The following is a 16,533-nucleotide window of genomic DNA, read 5'->3' as shown; positions in this document are numbered from 1 at the left end:
GAAGACAAAGGGAAGCCATGAGACATAGAATGACATGTAGTGCAGGGTGCAGGGAAGGAGGAAAGAAGACAGGGCTCAAAGAAGCACGTACAGAACCCTCCAATTGCAAAACAAATGCAGAAATACGTCTTGTGCTTCCAGATCTTCCAGCTGTGGAATGCCGTTGCGGCGAGGAACAGAAGCAGGAATATCACCGCTGCGACTCTGGATGGCACGTAGTGCCACAGATAGTAGCCCTTGTATGACTGGAGCTCGGCCATTGCTGGAGATGTGCGTGTGCGAGTCTGCGGAGTGAGCTGGGACTTGACTTCCTTGGTTTTGACCCGGGTTGAGATTGGAGGTGGGACTGCCGTGATGAGGCCGTGACACTGCGACGAATGGCCCTACTTAAGTATCTCCTTTTTGTCACTAAGCCACGGCTCGAGATATCTCGCAAATAGACCGCGGGCTACAGGAAGCCAATGCAAACACTCCATTCTCTTCGTAGACACGCGGATGGATACGAATTTCCGAAGCAGTGGATACGTGCGTGAACCAAAATAGATCTTGACAGCAAATTCCAACCGTTTCAGTGGTCTAGGGAAACAAGAGAGGTGGATAGCTTGGTCGAGCCGTCCTAACAGGCTCCAACAAAAGGAGCACAACCGTAGCGCATCTATACCTTATACCAGAGCTGGCTGGCCACGAAAGCCTTAAGTGGAACTGGTCCGTGCATACGGGCAAAGGGTTACGGTGCTCCCCATACTGCGAGGAGATCGGAGAAGCATCGGTCTTGTTTATTGCTCTGAGCTGAAACTCAATGACTGCCTTGGGTCCAGCGTACCGGCACAGTGTTTCAGAGAGCGATTGTATGGCATCTCTCAGCATGGGTCAAGAGTCCGGCCACGCTTGACGGGTCTCATCATGGTTTCCTATTTCATTCTTTCTCTGTTATAGCGAGATGGACTTGGTCTGTAATGCGAAGATCTTCGAAGTCCAACAGAGCATCCACGAAGTTCTTTCCGTCATTAACCGCTACGGCCATCTTGACCACGTTCTCAGTTATATCAATCCTGTTCCGCCATCGCTCCAGAAGCAACCTAAACAGCTTTATCGATCGTTCCTGCAGCGAATGTACCAGCAGGTCCTGCAGGACAGTGTCACCAGCTTCTACAATTGTAGCAGGGTGTGCAAGGAGTTCCAGAAGAATTGCTTGATGATTAGGGTATAGCCGGGTGGATGTGGCCTTTTCCGTCGCCAAATGCAGAGCCGTCCGTTTCTGGTCGTCCCTGACGTTGACATCAATTCGGGGGTCTGCCATAAGCATTCTAGCAACACCTGTTTCCCGAGCATCAACAGCATGATGCAATGCGGTTAACCCATGGCTGTCGCGCGTGTTAACGTCCACACCTTCGTCTAGTAAGAATTTTACAACCTCCACCTGGCCAGTAATCGCAGCAGCACACAGAGGAATCTGAGCGGGAGAGTCCTGAACTTTTAGGTCTGCCCCGAATTCCATTAATAGCTTCATGATGGCCAAATGGCCGAGACGGGCGGCTGGTACCAGCAAGCCAGATATTTCGCTCCCCTTGGTGGCCCGGTGCGTGCTATCGAAGTTGAGGCAAATCCTAATCGCATTCTTTGCATTGGCACATACCGCGTACCACAGCGCTGGTCTGCCGGCACTGTCCGGAATCCAAATATTTGCACCAGCTTGCAGTAGCTGCTGCAAAATGTCCTCCTTCGCGAAGTCAACAGCTAGCGAGAGAGGCGTCATCCCCTGGTCGTCCTGTACGTCCACGGCCGCACCGTGAGCTAGAAGGACTCCCACCACACTGCCACAGCCTTTTCGCACTGCCAACAACAGTGGTGAGCCCCATCTATCCACGTGGCAATTCACATCAATCCCAAGACGTATTAGCACCTCAACAACGGCAGCCTGATTGTTGAATGCAGCGCAAGACAGCACCTTCGGACCAGGATTATCCTTGAGTCCCCCGACGTCCCGTAGTCCTTTTGTCAGCAGTACCTCTACTATTGAGGCCGGTCCCTCGGCTACCGCGTGTGAGAAGACCTCCAGCAAAACTTCATCAACCCCAAGCTCAAACTGCACGTCCTCGCGATCCAATAGCATCTCTAATATTTTGATCCTGTCCTTCAGGAAGGAGTCGAGTACATCTGGACAAGTGACAGCTCGGTACGCCAACCGTTTCGCTTGCTCAACTGCACTCCCGATGTTGGTGTCATGTCCGATTTGGACATCGATTTCTTCTTTTCCGAGTAGAAGTTCCACGATCTTCACGCGGGTATTGACCACTGCTATAATCAACGCCGTGTACCCCTTCCGTTGAATGTTGACATCCACATCATCCCTGGCTAGTAACAGCTCTACCAGCCAGGACAAGTCTAAGTTCCTTTTGCATGCCCAGCAGAGCAGATTTCCCTCGTCGTCTGCTAATGTATCGTTTACTGCGTCTGGTTGCGCCAGCAAGAGCTCCAGCGCGGCAAGTTGTTTATGCTCTGCTGCGACAAACAAGGGTGGGACTCCCATGCGGTTGAGAGCTTTTGTGTCTGCACCATGCTCTAGACAGAGTTGTGCAGTTGATTTATGGCCATGCTCTGCGGCCCAGAATAGAGCAGAGCTATCATCGTCCTCGGCGTTGAGGCGGTACAAGATAGGGGTTAGAAGAGTGTGGAGGGGTCGACTCGTTCGAACAAGGGCATTGAGGTCTTTTTGTGACTCAACAGACTCTGCTATTTGATGGAGGAGCTCGTTTGGAAGGGAAAAAAGATGGATCATGGTTCCATCAGTGGATGGTTGATGGAGATGGAAGAGGTACGAGCTGAGCAACTGATGCAGGTGTTAACTGCCTTCCCAATCACGTGTATCTTAGGCACCTAACTAGGCACACCACCTTTCATATTACTCTTGCTTTCTATTTTGTATGCCCCTCGACGCGAGCATACTTGAAGTCCGCAGGCACCAAACACTGCTCCTTATCCCCAAATGCATAAACCCCCAACATCATTCCCGTGAATGGTCGACCTACTGGAGGTGGTCGGGTCATAACAGCATTTGGTACACTGCCTAGCCAGGCAATCTCATTCAAGGATTCCTCTACGTATCCAAAACGATACTCATCCCCGCAGTCGATGAACAGGGTAACTTCCGCCAACTGGCTTCGTAGGTGCTTGACCTCTACATTGCCATCAGCAGAGGAGAATTGTACTATCCGGCGACCGTCATTATCTAGCCGGATCCCAATTCTGCTAAAGGTGTAGTAATCCCACCACACAACCGTCCCGGCTTCGGTATAGCGAGACGTCGGAGCGAACGAGAGCTCGGTCGACCAGGAAATAAACCGGTGGGTTTGCTTCCGGAGAAACATGGTCGGGCTCACGGGGACAGAGAGGGGGTTTGCTGAGCCATAAAGGCGAAGGAATCCGGGCCGCTCGGTGAGGGAATAATCAATCTTCTTGGGCGTGTCTATACCGAGGAGTTAACGCAGATCTATAAAGGCTCTGTGTGATTAGTAGCTCACTCTTTCTATACCATCCCAGCTGTAATTCAGTTTCGTGAAAGTCATCCCGCCAAGTGACTGGTGCCTCTAGCTTGTATACCCCCGGACCTATCCCTGTCAGGCCTACTGGTTGGCTATTATTGAAGATCGGCCAGTCATTCCGCCACTTAACAGGGGCAAGGAAGGATTCTCGGCCTATCAAGTTGTCAGTCGACCGTGCATTCTTACCTTTCACTCACCAGCTCAAAAAAACATACCAAAAACAGACTCCTCCCACGTGCCCTCAGCCCTCACAGGCCGAACCGCCAAAAGAACAGCCCACCAATTTCCACTTGTGTCTTCGAACACGTCTGCATGGCCAGTACTCTGCACCTCGGAGTCCAGACCATTATACAATAGGGGATTATGTGGACAAGCCTCCCACTCCCCCAGAGGCCCAGTTGTATTCCGAAAGACATACTCAGAGTGTCCGCCCTGCGTACCACCTTCCGCAGTAAATAGATAATAGAATCCATTCCTTTTCAGCAAGTGTGACCCTTCACTAACCCCACTAGACGACTCCCTGAGAAGCTTCGGTGTAGACGTTGATCGTCCGGTAGCCATATCTATCGTACATATATGGACCGCGATATCGCGTTGCGGGGGGGAGCTGCGGTGGACTTTCTGATATGTACTAGACAGATAGGCTATGCCGTCGTCGTCCCAGAATACCTGTCATTCGTCAGCAAAGGCAGATCGCCATTTTCAAGTGATAGGTCGCACGTACATCCTGGTCAAATCCAACCTGATCAAAATAAACCGGATCACTCCACGACCACTCCTCCCAGATATTCGCTGTCTTGACGTAAAACCCCTGAGGCGGAACCCGCTCATCATTCTGCGGCCGAAACTGCTCAACGCATGCACTGAAGATATAGAACTCGCCTGCGTGCCAGCGTATCGTTGCCGCCCAGATCCCGCTTCCGGGCTCGGGGGTGTGGATGTCGAGTTGCGATTTTCGAGTAAGTGCATGGCCAATAAGTTTCCAGGCGATCAGGTCGGTGCTGTGGTAGATTGGAATTCCCGGTGTGTATTCGAAGCTTGAGGTTACGAGGAAGTAGTCTTTGTAGACGCGGACAACAGAGGGGTCGGGGTTGAACCCGCGGATGATTGGGTTGTTGTAGGCTGACATGTTGCTTGTGTATTGCTCGACTGTCTTGTCCTGTCTTTTTTATTGAATACTTTAGTTAGCTGAACTGGGATATGAGCAGCGCGGGAAAAATATGTAAATACCGAATCCTTGTGCACCAACAGTTGCGACCGGATATTGACATGGGCATTGATGCACAGCGGAGAAGAAAGAATTGAACTAACTAGAGGTGATAGAAACTCCTCACTAACCTTTTTCGATTCTAGGGTTATATCGAACCAGTGTAAAGTGGTGAGTTTCAGGCTGATTGTTAGAAGCTGCCCCGCGACTTCGGTGCAATCCAATCGGAGAAGTGAGGCTTTGGGTGCAAAAACCGACAGTTGACCACATAAGGACCGATTATCCCAAACTGACGGAATATCAATAGCCGACGGCAGTCGACAATTCACTAGGGCCCTGTGGCTTCGAATTAACCGGGGTGACAGTGCTCGTCGGAGAATGGCGGAGATCCGCTACCCCACGCGAGGAGGGATACGAGCATCTCCCGCGAAATCATGTATTGCCTGTTGTGGAATTGAGTAAAGCTTGCAGTGCTTCTATCTTTAATGAGTAGTCTTGCGATTTTTTTTTAACCCCGAATGGCTACAGACGTCCGGGGCCACGCTTTGGGGAAAAAGGCCCGAGCGTTCCGATTATATATATCCCCCGGATTCAAAACAAAGAGAACGTATAGATAGTCATTCTCTATCCTACTCTATTCCGTGGCATCATTATTACCCATCTGAGTGTATTACGGCTCGCAATGGCCACCAAAAGAAACAATGCCAGCGACGTCGCTGAAGCTTCCGAGATCAAGCGGCTACTCGCCGAAGACTTGACCCCCTGGTACAAGAAACCCAATCTTCTCAAGCTCTATTTGTTGCTCATCCCCGCTGCACTTGGCGTCGAAATGACAACCGGCTACGATGGAAGTGTCTTGAACGGACTGCAAGCTGTTGACCGGTGGAATGAGCACTACGGAAACCCTCACGGCGTAACTCTGGGTCTCATGACTTCGTCGTTGGCAATCGGTACAGCTGCGGGTGTGCTCTACGTGCCTTTCCTGAACGATCGGTATGGGAGGAAGTTCTGCGTGATCTTTGGCTCTATCATTGTGGCTATTGGGGTTGTTCTTCAGACATGTGCTATCAATGGTAGGTACTGACATTGCTTCTTGGACAATTGCGCTACTAACTCCTACAATAGTCGGCATGTTCATCGCATCTCGAATTGTCATGGGCCTCGGGTCCCCCGTCTCTCTTGCAGGCGCTGCACAACTCATGGTCGAGCTCGCCTATCCTAAAGAGCGATCCACCATCGTTGCCTTGTTCCAAGGTACCTGGTATGCCGGCTCTATCCTCGCTGCAGGCGTCACGCTCGGGACCTACAATTGGCCGAATCACTGGAGCTGGCGTCTACCCACACTGCTGCAGATCCTCCCATCTATATTCACAATCACGTCTATCTGGTAGGAAGCCCCTTATATTCTTCCAAGGAATCATTATCTGACCAACGAAGGTTCGTCCCAGACTCTCCCCGCTGGCTCATCGCCCAAGATCGTCATGAGGAGGCGCTCAAGATTTTGGTCAAATACCACGCTGAAGGCGACGCATCCTCTCCCTTCGTGGCCGCCGAATTCACTCAGATCAGCGACACTATCAAGGCCGAGAAAGAAGCATCCACACAGCCCTGGGCAGACCTGCTCAAGACAAAAGCCAACCGTCGACGAGTCCTCGTTGCCGTCTGCGTCGGCTTCTTCACGCAGTGGTCCGGCAATGGACTAATCAGCTATTATCTTGCAAAGGTTCTCGCCTTAGTCGGCATCACCTCGCGCACCACGCAGAACCAGCTGAATCTCGGCATCAACTGCTGGAATATCGTCACGGCACTTGTATCCTCCTGGATGGCTGGTTTCGTGCTCCGCCGGAGACAGCTTATGGCTGCGTACATTAGCATGACGATCATGTTCTCCTGCTACACAGCCTGCGCAGGCGTCTACAACGAGAACCAGAACCGCTCTGCTGGGATTGCCGTCGTGGCGCTGATCTTCCTCTTCAACGCGGCGTACAACCTCATGCAGCCATTCCAGTATTTATACATTGGAGAGATCTTCCCGTTTATTCAGCGCTCAAAGGGCGTAGCGATTATGCAGATGAGTGTGCGCATTGCGTCGGTGTTCAACCAGTTTGTCAACCCCATTGGGATGGAGAATATTGGGTGGAAGTTCTTCCTGGCGTATGTGGTTTGGATCTGTTTTGAGACGGGGATGGTGTATTTCTTCTTTCCGGAGACGCAGGGGCCTAGTTTGGAGGAGATTGCCTTGGTGATTGATGGGGATCAGGCGGCGGTTAGGGTTTTGGATGGGGGCGATGTGAAGGGGGGAGTGATTGAGCACAAGGAAAAGTGATATGCCCCTATAATCTACCTAACTATTACTATTGTAGCGAGGGGTCAAATGCGGGGTTCCCCACAGTTTTCCGCCAGCAAAGCCGACAAAGGCCGATCCGGTTAAATGCCATTCATCTCACTGTCGTCTTCGTTTTCCGACTTCAAATCCGCAGTAACTGCCCACCATCTTAGAGTACTTGTACCGCATACTACAAGGCCTGCATCAAGCAATAATGAGACCCTTGTCAGCGTGCATTCCCTGTCGGTAAGTTCCCGTCACCGTTCGGAGGCAGCTAGGGCGCTGAACATCCCTGCCAGTGAGCGCCGAAAGCGATGCGAGCGCCCCCAACAAGGAACAAGCTGCACCTTCTGTAGCGCCAAAAAGATCGAATGTGTGATGACTCCTAAAGCAGACGCCCAGTTGCCTAGAAGCTACGAGCTACTCAGACACCACCGTGATGGTCCCGACTGGAACCCCTCGTCCCTTGCGACACTGGACCAAGACCTTATTGAGCAGCTCGCCACACTTTACTTTGAGAACCTACAGCCAGCCTTTCCTTATTTGTTCCATGAGCCCACATTCATGGCCCAAATTACAGATGGATCAATACCCCTAATCTTAATCCACGGCGTCATTGGCCTTTCGGCCCGGTTCTCGCCCCATCCTAGCCTCGAGAACCTTCATCCCTGGGAGCGTGGCAAGCCATATGCAAGGGAGGCAGAGCGGCTCTTAAATTTGCATGATGTTTCATTGACCACATGTCAGGCTTGTGTGTTATTGGCTCTCAACTTCGTGGCGGAGGGGGAGTCACATACCGAGAGCGTCTACTTTGCTATCGCGGCGAGAATGGCCCTGCTGCTGGACCTTCCCAATGCCCCCGCAAAGACCGCAATAGAGCAAGAGCTTAACAGACGTGGTTTGTACTTGTCGTCCCCGTGGTGGCCTGCTGATAACTAACAGGTTTTGCAGTGTGGTGGACGATTGTCACTACCGACACGTGGAGCTCCAGCAGTCTTTCCCTCCCTCGAGCAGTCAATCCTGGAGATGACATTCCTTTGCCCGTGGACGAATGGACCTTTGCTAAGATGAGTCCTGACATGCTTAAAATCCCAAATGAGGCAGAACTGGACCCCTCTCTCTCCGTCCTCGGTCATCTCGTCAAGCTCAACAAGCTTCTCTATGAAATATCCCAGCTGAACTCCATGATTGCCGACGATCGCCTCCAAAGCAATGCAGCGGAAAGTCAAATAGAATCCCTTTCAACGTCGCTACAACAGTGGCTAGCCAACTTACCACGTGAGATGCACTACACAGAAAGCAATATGACTCACTGGACAGAACAAGGATTCGGTCAAATCTTCACAACCATCCACATAAACTACAACCACGCAGCCCAACTCCTATTCTACCAATTCCTCTACTCCAGCCAAACGGCGACCGACCGCTCCTCACTAACAACCGCAATGATCTACGCCAACAGATGCAAGCAACACGCCGCAAACCTCTGCGAGCTGATATACAATGCAAGAGAGCAACACGGTCTGAATATGCGACATGCGCTACTTGGACACGTACTGGTAATTGCCTCCACTGTGCAAATCCACAACCTTTTGTTCAGCCTAGACGAAGATGAGATCTCCCGGACCAAGATCCGCCTCGAACGCAACTTCGAAACTCTTACGGGGCTTTACGCTTACTGGCCAAATATAGCTGCGTCGTTTAGCCGACTGCGTGCGTTCCATCGTGCGTGTTTGAAGAGTACGCGGAGCTCTTTCCGTCTGGATCGCTGGATGCTACGGTTTATGTTGGAGTTTTCGCGGCCTGTAGATGAGAGGGATGAAGAGATTGATGATAGTGCGGAGGATGGAGATACGTTTGATCAGCTGAGATATCTAGTAAATCCTTAGCCCTTGCAGATTGTATATACGAGACGCATATTCTATGGTGTTATACCATGGAGTGGCCTTGATTGTCGCTGTGCGGTACGGTAGATCCATGGGATAATGCACAATAACGGCACCAAGACCTGTCCTTGATTTGTATGAGGCCATGCCAATATAAATTATCATATGCACACCAGGCTGTTTAGGCCTATGCGGAGAAGATCCGTACACTCAACGCGTATTCCTCTGCGTTTCCACGACATAAAAGGTAAAAGGAGACGAGGCCTTTCCAATAATCCTCAAGCAGAATAATTTCAATACGACAGGGGAGTAGGTGATCATGTTGGTTAGGGGGGGTATAGGCAGCCGGAGATCTTCGCCTAGATGGAGGGCCAAGATGGTGATTACGACCAATAAACAGATACGTAGCGTAATGATTTAAACTTCTTGAGGCTGTAAGTTCTTTGTTCTTCCTTCGAGTGGGCCTACTGGCAGGTAGCTAGCGTGATTAGCGCGCAGTAGGTTGGCACCTAATCTCTGCCTTTTGAACCCCTGAATTCCCCACGATGATCGATGATCAATGATCGATCTGTGACTCTGTCTTAACTCATACCGTGACGATCGGATGAACAGCCATGATACTGCCGGCATTTACTCTGTTATACGGCTAGGCCTTCAAGTTCGCTCTCCATATAGGTTTCGCTACAGGCCCGAGTAACCACCAACCTGTTGTCGACCTCGGCTACGAGATTTACCAGGCCATCAATGAGCAGGATGTAAGTATAATTTACTTCAAGGGGCTTGATTTCCATGTGTACTAACATATATCAGAGCAATGCCGCGTACTACACCTTCTCAACCATCCGATATGCCGCCCCGCCTGTTGGAGACCTCCGCTGGAGAGAGCCCGTGCTGCCAGAGGAAAATCGGTCAGTCGTTCAATCTGACCCTGCCCCGATCGCATGTCCGCAAGGCTTTCTGACGTGGCAGATTCGGAGTGCAGCGGGGGTCGAGCAGTATCTGGCTTCCGGAGTTGTGCCGGATGTTTCGTACGAGAATCTGACGACACAAGTGTCCGGTGGGCAGGAGGACTGCTTGTTCTTGGATGTGTTGGCACCCAAAGCTGTTTTTGATCATGTTGGGAGTGGGCATCAGGTACCTGTTCTTGTTTGGGTTCACGGTATGGTGTATCAGCTAGAAGACTGATTTACCGAGACTAACCACACACCAGGTGGAGGATTTACATCGGGCTCAAAGACTCACTTTGGGTCTCCGAGGGGTCTCATAGAGCGAGGCGCACAGAACGAGACCGACTCATTTATCTACGTCGCACTCAACTACAGACTCGGCGCTTTCGGCTTTCTCGCTGGAAATGCATTCGAGAAGGAAGGTGGATTGTTGAATGGCGGTCTCTTTGACCAACGCATAGCTCTCCAATGGGTGCAAGACAACATCCACCTCTTCGGCGGTGATAGGAAGCAGGTTACTGTGCTCGGCCAGTCAAGCGGAGGAGGGTCCATCATGCACCATATCACAGCTGATGGCAACGGGATCAAACCATTATTCCGCCGAGCAATTCTCCAGTCGCCCTCGTACCCCCCGTACCGCTCTTGGCTCGAGAACCAGGAAGCATTCGACTCCTTCATGGGCCTCTCCAATGTCACCACCCTCGCTCAGGCCCGAGACCTTCCCTCGGAAATCTTGGTTGCAGCAAACGCCAACTCAATTGGCAGAGCTCAGCCCTGGGAAGCCCCCGTCTACGGCCCAACTCCCGACAAGAAGCTCGTCCTATCCGTCCCAAATTCCTATTTCCGGCCCGGAGTGTTTGAACAGACAGTCGACATCCTAACAGGCTACAACTCCAACGAAGGCCTCCTTCTAGCTCCCTTCATCCACACTAACGAAGAATACGAGGCCTTCCTATACAACCTCCTCCCAAACGCCGACGTTAGCACAATCACTGGCATCGCCGAGCGTAAATCCCTGTACCCACCCATCTTCGACGGATCAATGGGCTACAGAAACAACTACGAGCGAGCAGCCCTAACAGCCGCAGACGTCATGGTCAACTGTCATAACAGTGACCTGGGTCTTTGTATGAGATTTAGAAACACAAGTGCGTATTACTTCTCGGTGTACCCTGGAATCCACGGGCAGGAACTGGAGTATACCTTCTATACGACCGGCCGCGATACCGCGGATGCACGTTTACATTCGGGGGTGGATACCGGTCCTGTGAATGAAACTCTTGCGTACGTTCTGCAAGATTACATTGTAAGCTTTGTGAAGACCGGAAAAGCGGCAAGCTCGCTGGAGGGCCTGGTGCGTATACCGCGGTATGGGCTGACTGGGCATCTGGCTCGTCTGGATACTAGTGGGGTTGGGTTGATGAGGGACCCGGGCCCTGATGGACGGTGTGGATGGTGGTTTAGGGGGGATTATGATTGGTGATTGCTTTGTATATCTCGGGTTGCTGCTATCTGTCGAAAGTTGGCTCTGTGCTATTTAGGGCTGCCTGGATAAAGGAACTGCGGCGGAAATGCAAAACCACAGACACGCAGTAGAGCATTGTACAAACAGATGTTTGAATCTATATAATTAGTGGCAGTCTAAGCTTTCACCGAACAATCACCAGCACCTGCACCCCCTCCCTTTCTCAACTTCGCCCAGCCCTCATACTCCGTACTCGTCGCATTACTATCAACAAACGCCACCCAGGTCCCCTGCGCCTTGTGCTGCGCAAACACCGCCTCATGGGCACAAGCAGCATTCGTCGGGGTCTCCGGCGAGATTGCATAAGCAAGGTCCATAGTCCCACTGCTCGTCTTTGCACCACCTTTACTTTCACCCTGAGCCCAGTGCAAACAGTCCTGGCAGTGGAAGATCGTCGTAAATCCAGCATCTGTCACCTCCGAGCGAATGGTATTGACTGTTGCATTCCCTTCATACGGCTGAGGTAGGGAATATTTAGTTGTATAACGAGGTGAAATCTGGACATCTTTCTCTTTTTTACTTGGGTCTGCGTACGCAACGAGAAGAAGCGAGTCGGTCATTGATCCGCCGAGGGAGATCCCGCACCAGCCTTTGGCGGCGGCGCATTGCAGGTAGCCGATGAATTCGCTGGCGTCGGTCTCCAGAGCTGTGGTATGTAGGGCGAGGCCGAATGTTAAGGGGCCGATGGAGTTAGATCCGGGTATGGACCAGGTTGAGAAGGTCATGTTCGTCGAGACGTCTATGAGGGATGTTCCGGTTGGGGCTTGGGCGCTGGTAAAGGATAGGACTAACATTGGATTAATGGACGGCTTTTATGAAGTTGTCTGGATAATACCCGTTGCAATGATCGTATAGATCGATATGACTAGATTGCGTACTGCCATTGTTGTTCGACTGAGTGACCACTGTTTGGATACTGCCTCAAGGCCATAGAGACCAGTTTTATTGCTGATTTAAATAATCTATGCGAAGAGAATGCAACTGACGTAATGGAAACTTGCTCCATGCGCATTCCGGGCACATTCCTTGTTCCTTGTGAGCAGGTGGTCTGTGGAATGTTAGTCCGCTTACTTTCGTCCCCAGCTCGACAAATAAAGACAAATGATTTTTAATATAACGGGGGTACTGGGTGTCCATTGCGTTATGTACTAGCATTCCTGGGTAATGGGATTCTTTCCTGATGATATATAGTCTTTTCATAATTAACCCTGATAAACCTTACAACGCTTTGGTAGATTGCTACCCCCCGATCGCTTCGCCCGGGGATGTGGAGGGCTATTTAGGAGATCTCAATAAGTAGTATTGTCTAGTCAAATTGATTGGTAATGTTACTTTTCGGCTGGAATACGCTGGACATGGTACCGCCAGCAATGCCATAATCCATAAGCAGTCCGATATAACTCCAAATGCTGGCTAGATCAGACCAAGGCTCAATAATCAACAAGTTCCCCGAGAAAATCCCTTTTCATCTCCACAAGACGTACAAGGTAGTCAAAGGAAGACTCGTCCGACCGTCTAGCCCGCTTCACAACCAGTGGTACACGTGCTTTCCGGCTACAGCTCCATGGCTTGAAATCCTGACTTAGCTTCTCAGTGTTATGTTCGATGGGGCAGATCTTGCGCTGATCAGTGTATCTCTCGATAAGAATCCAACGATAGAAACGAGGGTGCTGCACGGCATATTGAAACGGAGAGAGCATGTAAGATCCTTCTCTTCCGCGATTCGTGATTTTGGCTCCCATACGAATCAGATACTTCGCGAGATCAAAGTGTTTGTGATAAATAGCCACAGCGAGAGGCGATCCAAGTGGGTGTCCGATAGCCTCAAGGTCTGCGCCCATGGATATGTATTCCTGGCAGCAGTGAGTATCGCCGATCGCAGCAGCGATGCAAAGAGCGCTTTTTAAGGGCCCAGTTGTCAGAGGAAACATCTTCAGAGTCGACTCCGTACCTAAAGCTCGTCGAATCCGGGGTATAAATCCTATGATATTGGATGACGTCGTATCAGGAAGAAGGTGTAGGTTGACACATTGCTCGTGGAGGCCAGTTGATTGCAACAATCCGGTTTGCAATATATACATTTGTAGACTTTCCTCGCCTAGCAGATGGTGTAAGGACGGAATGCCAATTTCGTCCTTTGTGGTTGGATCAAACCCGTGCTGGAGGAGATACTGCAGGCAGTCTCTCCCGCCAGAAAATGGTGAAGGTGATGGATAGCCCAATGGGATTTTCGAAATATCAACATCTTTGCAGTAAGAGGCGACAATCCTTAAGCAGTCGAGATTTCCAACTTGGACAGCCATATGCAAAAGAGACGGTATTCCGTTAGCTGGCCATTGCGAGCTTGCGCCCCTTTTAAGAAGAAATTCGAGAGATTCACGCTGTTTAGAGTCCATAGCGTGCCATAACGGGGTTCTTCCAAGAGAGTCACGAGCCTCTACATCCGCGCCATGCTTTAACAAGATCTCGATTATTGGGATACTGCCTTGTCTGGCAGCTTCGTGGAGGGCCATGTGATCCTCGGTCTTTCTGAGAATACAGCATACGTTAGGCATAGGATCCCTGGAGCTCAAGTCAGTAAGTATAGAGTGTTTCGTGAGGTCAATGTGACGGTACGTACACCTTCTGGGTTGACCGTAGCTCAATGAAGTTCAAGATTATTTTCAGCCCCTCGAGATTTGTAGCCTCGACGGCCTTTACTATTGGTGATAGCGATTTCTCTCCATACATCCACTTCGGCCACTGGCTCTTAAAAGACCAAAGAAGGCGATCCAAAGCGGGATTCATGCTCGAATCGGATACAGCAAGGGCTATAGGGTTTTGGTCAGACATGACCAACTCGGGAGCTGTCCCCCACATATTTGTTTCGAGTAGCCACAGCACTACTTCTGACTGCTTGCAAGCCAAAGCATAAATCAGCGGAAGGCATCCTTCAGGCGTCGGGAGTGGTGCGTCTAGTGGACAACTGAGATTCTGAAGTCCCTTGCAGGCATCAAGATCGCTGGTTTCGATTGCATCCTTGAGAGCACATAGCATGGCCTCCTGCACCGCTTTTCGGGAATATAGGTGTCTCGCATCTCTAAGCAAATTGCATACGGTGCTGAGGCTGCGTTGCGAAAAGCAGTCTGGGTTTGACCCCTTGATGCTCATCTCAATGAAATTCTTCATGATTATTTGCGATGCACGACACTTGATAGCCAGGTCAAGTGGGGTCTCTGAAGATGGTGTCAGGGCCTCGAAATTGCACCCCTTATTTCGGAGATACATGATGGCTCTGAATACCTGGTTGTTACCGGCTGCTACCAGCAGGTGTGCGGGTGTGTAGCCTTCGGCGGTAGTGGCATTGACATCTGACACCAAACCCTCGTCGATCAAGTACCGAAGGCACTTCACTGAGCCTCTCAGCGCAGCAATATGCACTAACTTGCAGTCTGTAAGTTCGTCAACACCTAATCTGATCCAGAAATCACTATTAGGAGACCATCGCGACGAAAGACTGCAGGTCATATTCCAATCGGTCCGGGGATATTTATCCTTGAAATCTCGAACCTCGTCGATCTGATCATTCCAGATCAAGCCGCAAAGGACATTGAATCCGCTTCGAGCACAACATGTTTGATGACTGGCGCCGTATTTGAGCAGGAGCATGGATGTTTCCACCGAGCCGTGCACGAGGTGGTAAATCACTAGTGGCTCTCCGGATACTGGATGTTCAATGCAAAGGTCCATCCCGCGGTTTAAGATCAGCTGCAGTTTTGGCACATCTTGTTTACCCTCAATGAGATTGAACAGTAGGCTGGGGGCACAACTGTTGGGTCTGGTCTGCCCAACTTTGTCCAATAGTTTGACAAAGGTGTCCTCGGAGCACACAGACCCCGGAAGACATGCCACCTCAAGAGCAGATCGTCCTTGGAGTAAATCGAGAACATCTACTTCTCCTAGTAATATCAGGCCACAGATTTCTTTCCAGCCACAGTAGACGGCGACATGGATGAGACCTTTGAGGTCCAGCAGTGCGCCCGAATTAGTGCTGGAGGTAAGTACGCGGTACAAAGCCTCATCTAGGCGGCTTAGAACGCATAGTCCAGGACTCGGAAGTCCAATTGGCAAGCATAAAGCATTTACTAGAGATTGCTTGGGCAACGCTGGAAAGTCTGCGTAAAGCTCGAGAAAACTACGCATGCGGTTGGCGAGGTTCGCACGCGGCCAACGTAGCAACGAAGGTATCAAGTCCTGGCACGCAAAGTCAAACACCTCGAGCCTCATGGTATTGGATGACGGGAGTATCTGGTGAATTATGCACCTCTCCGTGTCCTCGTAGTCGAAATAAGTAGTCGCTTTAAGGAACTGTTCAACGGGGAGTCGGCCTTTTTGCCGGTTTTCGCGTGAGTCCGGCAGGAGAGAGAACAATCCTTTCACGGCAGAAACATCAGAGCACTCCGAAAGCTCGTGCAATATGGAGTAGTCTAATTTGAAATACCTCTTGAATAGTTTAGATGGCGCGATACTCTTGATCCAGTCCATTCCGCTAGTACCGTCCTCGAGAGCCAGCTTCAATAGAGATGGAGTTCCTGCTATGCAATCCTCGGAATCGCAGCAGGGCCATAATCTCTCTGCAATCTCATAGTTGCGCTCTAAGACAGCCCCTCGAATAGGTGTGTTCCCAAAGACATCGAGATCCCTCTGACGTGCCTCCGGGTTCGGCGAAATTTCTATCAGAGCATTGATTGCTTTGCAGGAATCTGGAATGAACCGCTCTGCAGCGACGTGCCACACCGTATCCCCAAGTGAATCAATGACTGAATCGTCGCATCCTATTTGTAAGAGCCATTGAAGACATCTCAAAGAGGTGTTTCTCGCTGCCAGATGAAGAAGGGGGCTCTCCTTGATACCTCGTGTTATGACTTGGTTGAACCTTGCGTCCCTTGCAAATCGCTCCAGTGAAACGATATCATCTTCCTCTATATATTTGAGCAATTTGAGTTCAAATGAGAGGTCGTCCAGTTCTTCAGGCTTCTCGGTTTTCGAGTACTTCCCGAGACTTTTCAGGATGCTGACGCTCTCAGCCAAGGTTGCACGCACATTTTGTACCTGATCTTG

General features: G+C 50.7%; 6 protein-coding genes across 6 annotated transcripts; 2 read left to right on the top strand and 4 right to left on the bottom strand.

Annotated features, from left to right (window-relative positions):
• Positions 1–894: 894 nt before the first annotated feature.
• Positions 895–2,800, bottom strand: BJY04DRAFT_197965 (ankyrin repeat-containing domain protein). The gene has a single exon (XM_073712548.1). The coding sequence runs from the start codon at positions 2,777–2,779 to the stop codon at positions 917–919; it is 1,863 nt and encodes a 620-aa protein (XP_073567446.1). The 5' UTR covers positions 2,780–2,800; the 3' UTR covers positions 895–916.
• Positions 2,801–2,915: 115 nt separating this feature from the next.
• Positions 2,916–4,671, bottom strand: BJY04DRAFT_230593 (glycoside hydrolase family 43 protein; the record flags this gene model as incomplete). Its single annotated transcript, XM_073719325.1, has 4 exons — positions 2,916–3,466; positions 3,522–3,695; positions 3,758–4,211; positions 4,267–4,671. The coding sequence occupies 4 exons, from the start codon at positions 4,669–4,671 to the stop codon at positions 2,916–2,918; spliced, it is 1,584 nt and encodes a 527-aa protein (XP_073567445.1).
• A 760-nt stretch (positions 4,672–5,431) lies between these two features.
• BJY04DRAFT_209888 (MFS transporter) lies at positions 5,432–7,075 on the top strand (the record flags this gene model as incomplete). The annotated part of the gene is made up of 3 exons (XM_073714182.1): positions 5,432–5,822; positions 5,875–6,136; positions 6,187–7,075. The coding sequence occupies 3 exons, from the start codon at positions 5,432–5,434 to the stop codon at positions 7,073–7,075; spliced, it is 1,542 nt and encodes a 513-aa protein (XP_073567444.1).
• A 2,249-nt stretch (positions 7,076–9,324) lies between these two features.
• Positions 9,325–11,391, top strand: BJY04DRAFT_230592 (Alpha/Beta hydrolase protein; the record flags this gene model as incomplete). Its single annotated transcript, XM_073719324.1, has 4 exons — positions 9,325–9,340; positions 9,637–9,716; positions 9,772–10,120; positions 10,172–11,391. The coding sequence occupies 4 exons, from the start codon at positions 9,325–9,327 to the stop codon at positions 11,389–11,391; spliced, it is 1,665 nt and encodes a 554-aa protein (XP_073567443.1).
• Positions 11,392–11,549: 158 nt separating this feature from the next.
• Positions 11,550–12,317, bottom strand: BJY04DRAFT_221996 (uncharacterized protein; the record flags this gene model as incomplete). Its single annotated transcript, XM_073717278.1, has 2 exons — positions 11,550–12,220; positions 12,269–12,317. The coding sequence occupies 2 exons, from the start codon at positions 12,315–12,317 to the stop codon at positions 11,550–11,552; spliced, it is 720 nt and encodes a 239-aa protein (XP_073567442.1).
• A 420-nt stretch (positions 12,318–12,737) lies between these two features.
• Positions 12,738–13,604, bottom strand: BJY04DRAFT_197960 (uncharacterized protein). The gene has a single exon (XM_073712547.1). It carries the CDS (start codon positions 13,512–13,514, stop codon positions 12,864–12,866), a length of 651 nt encoding a protein of 216 aa, XP_073567441.1. The 5' UTR covers positions 13,515–13,604; the 3' UTR covers positions 12,738–12,863.
• Positions 13,605–16,533: the final 2,929 nt, after the last annotated feature.

This window comes from Aspergillus karnatakaensis (assembly GCF_047715665.1).
Source record: "Aspergillus karnatakaensis strain CBS 102800 unplaced genomic scaffold BJY04scaffold_54, whole genome shotgun sequence".
Lineage (NCBI taxonomy): Eukaryota > Fungi > Ascomycota > Eurotiomycetes > Eurotiales > Aspergillaceae > Aspergillus > Aspergillus karnatakaensis.
This window is presented reverse-complemented; position numbering and strand designations above follow the sequence as displayed.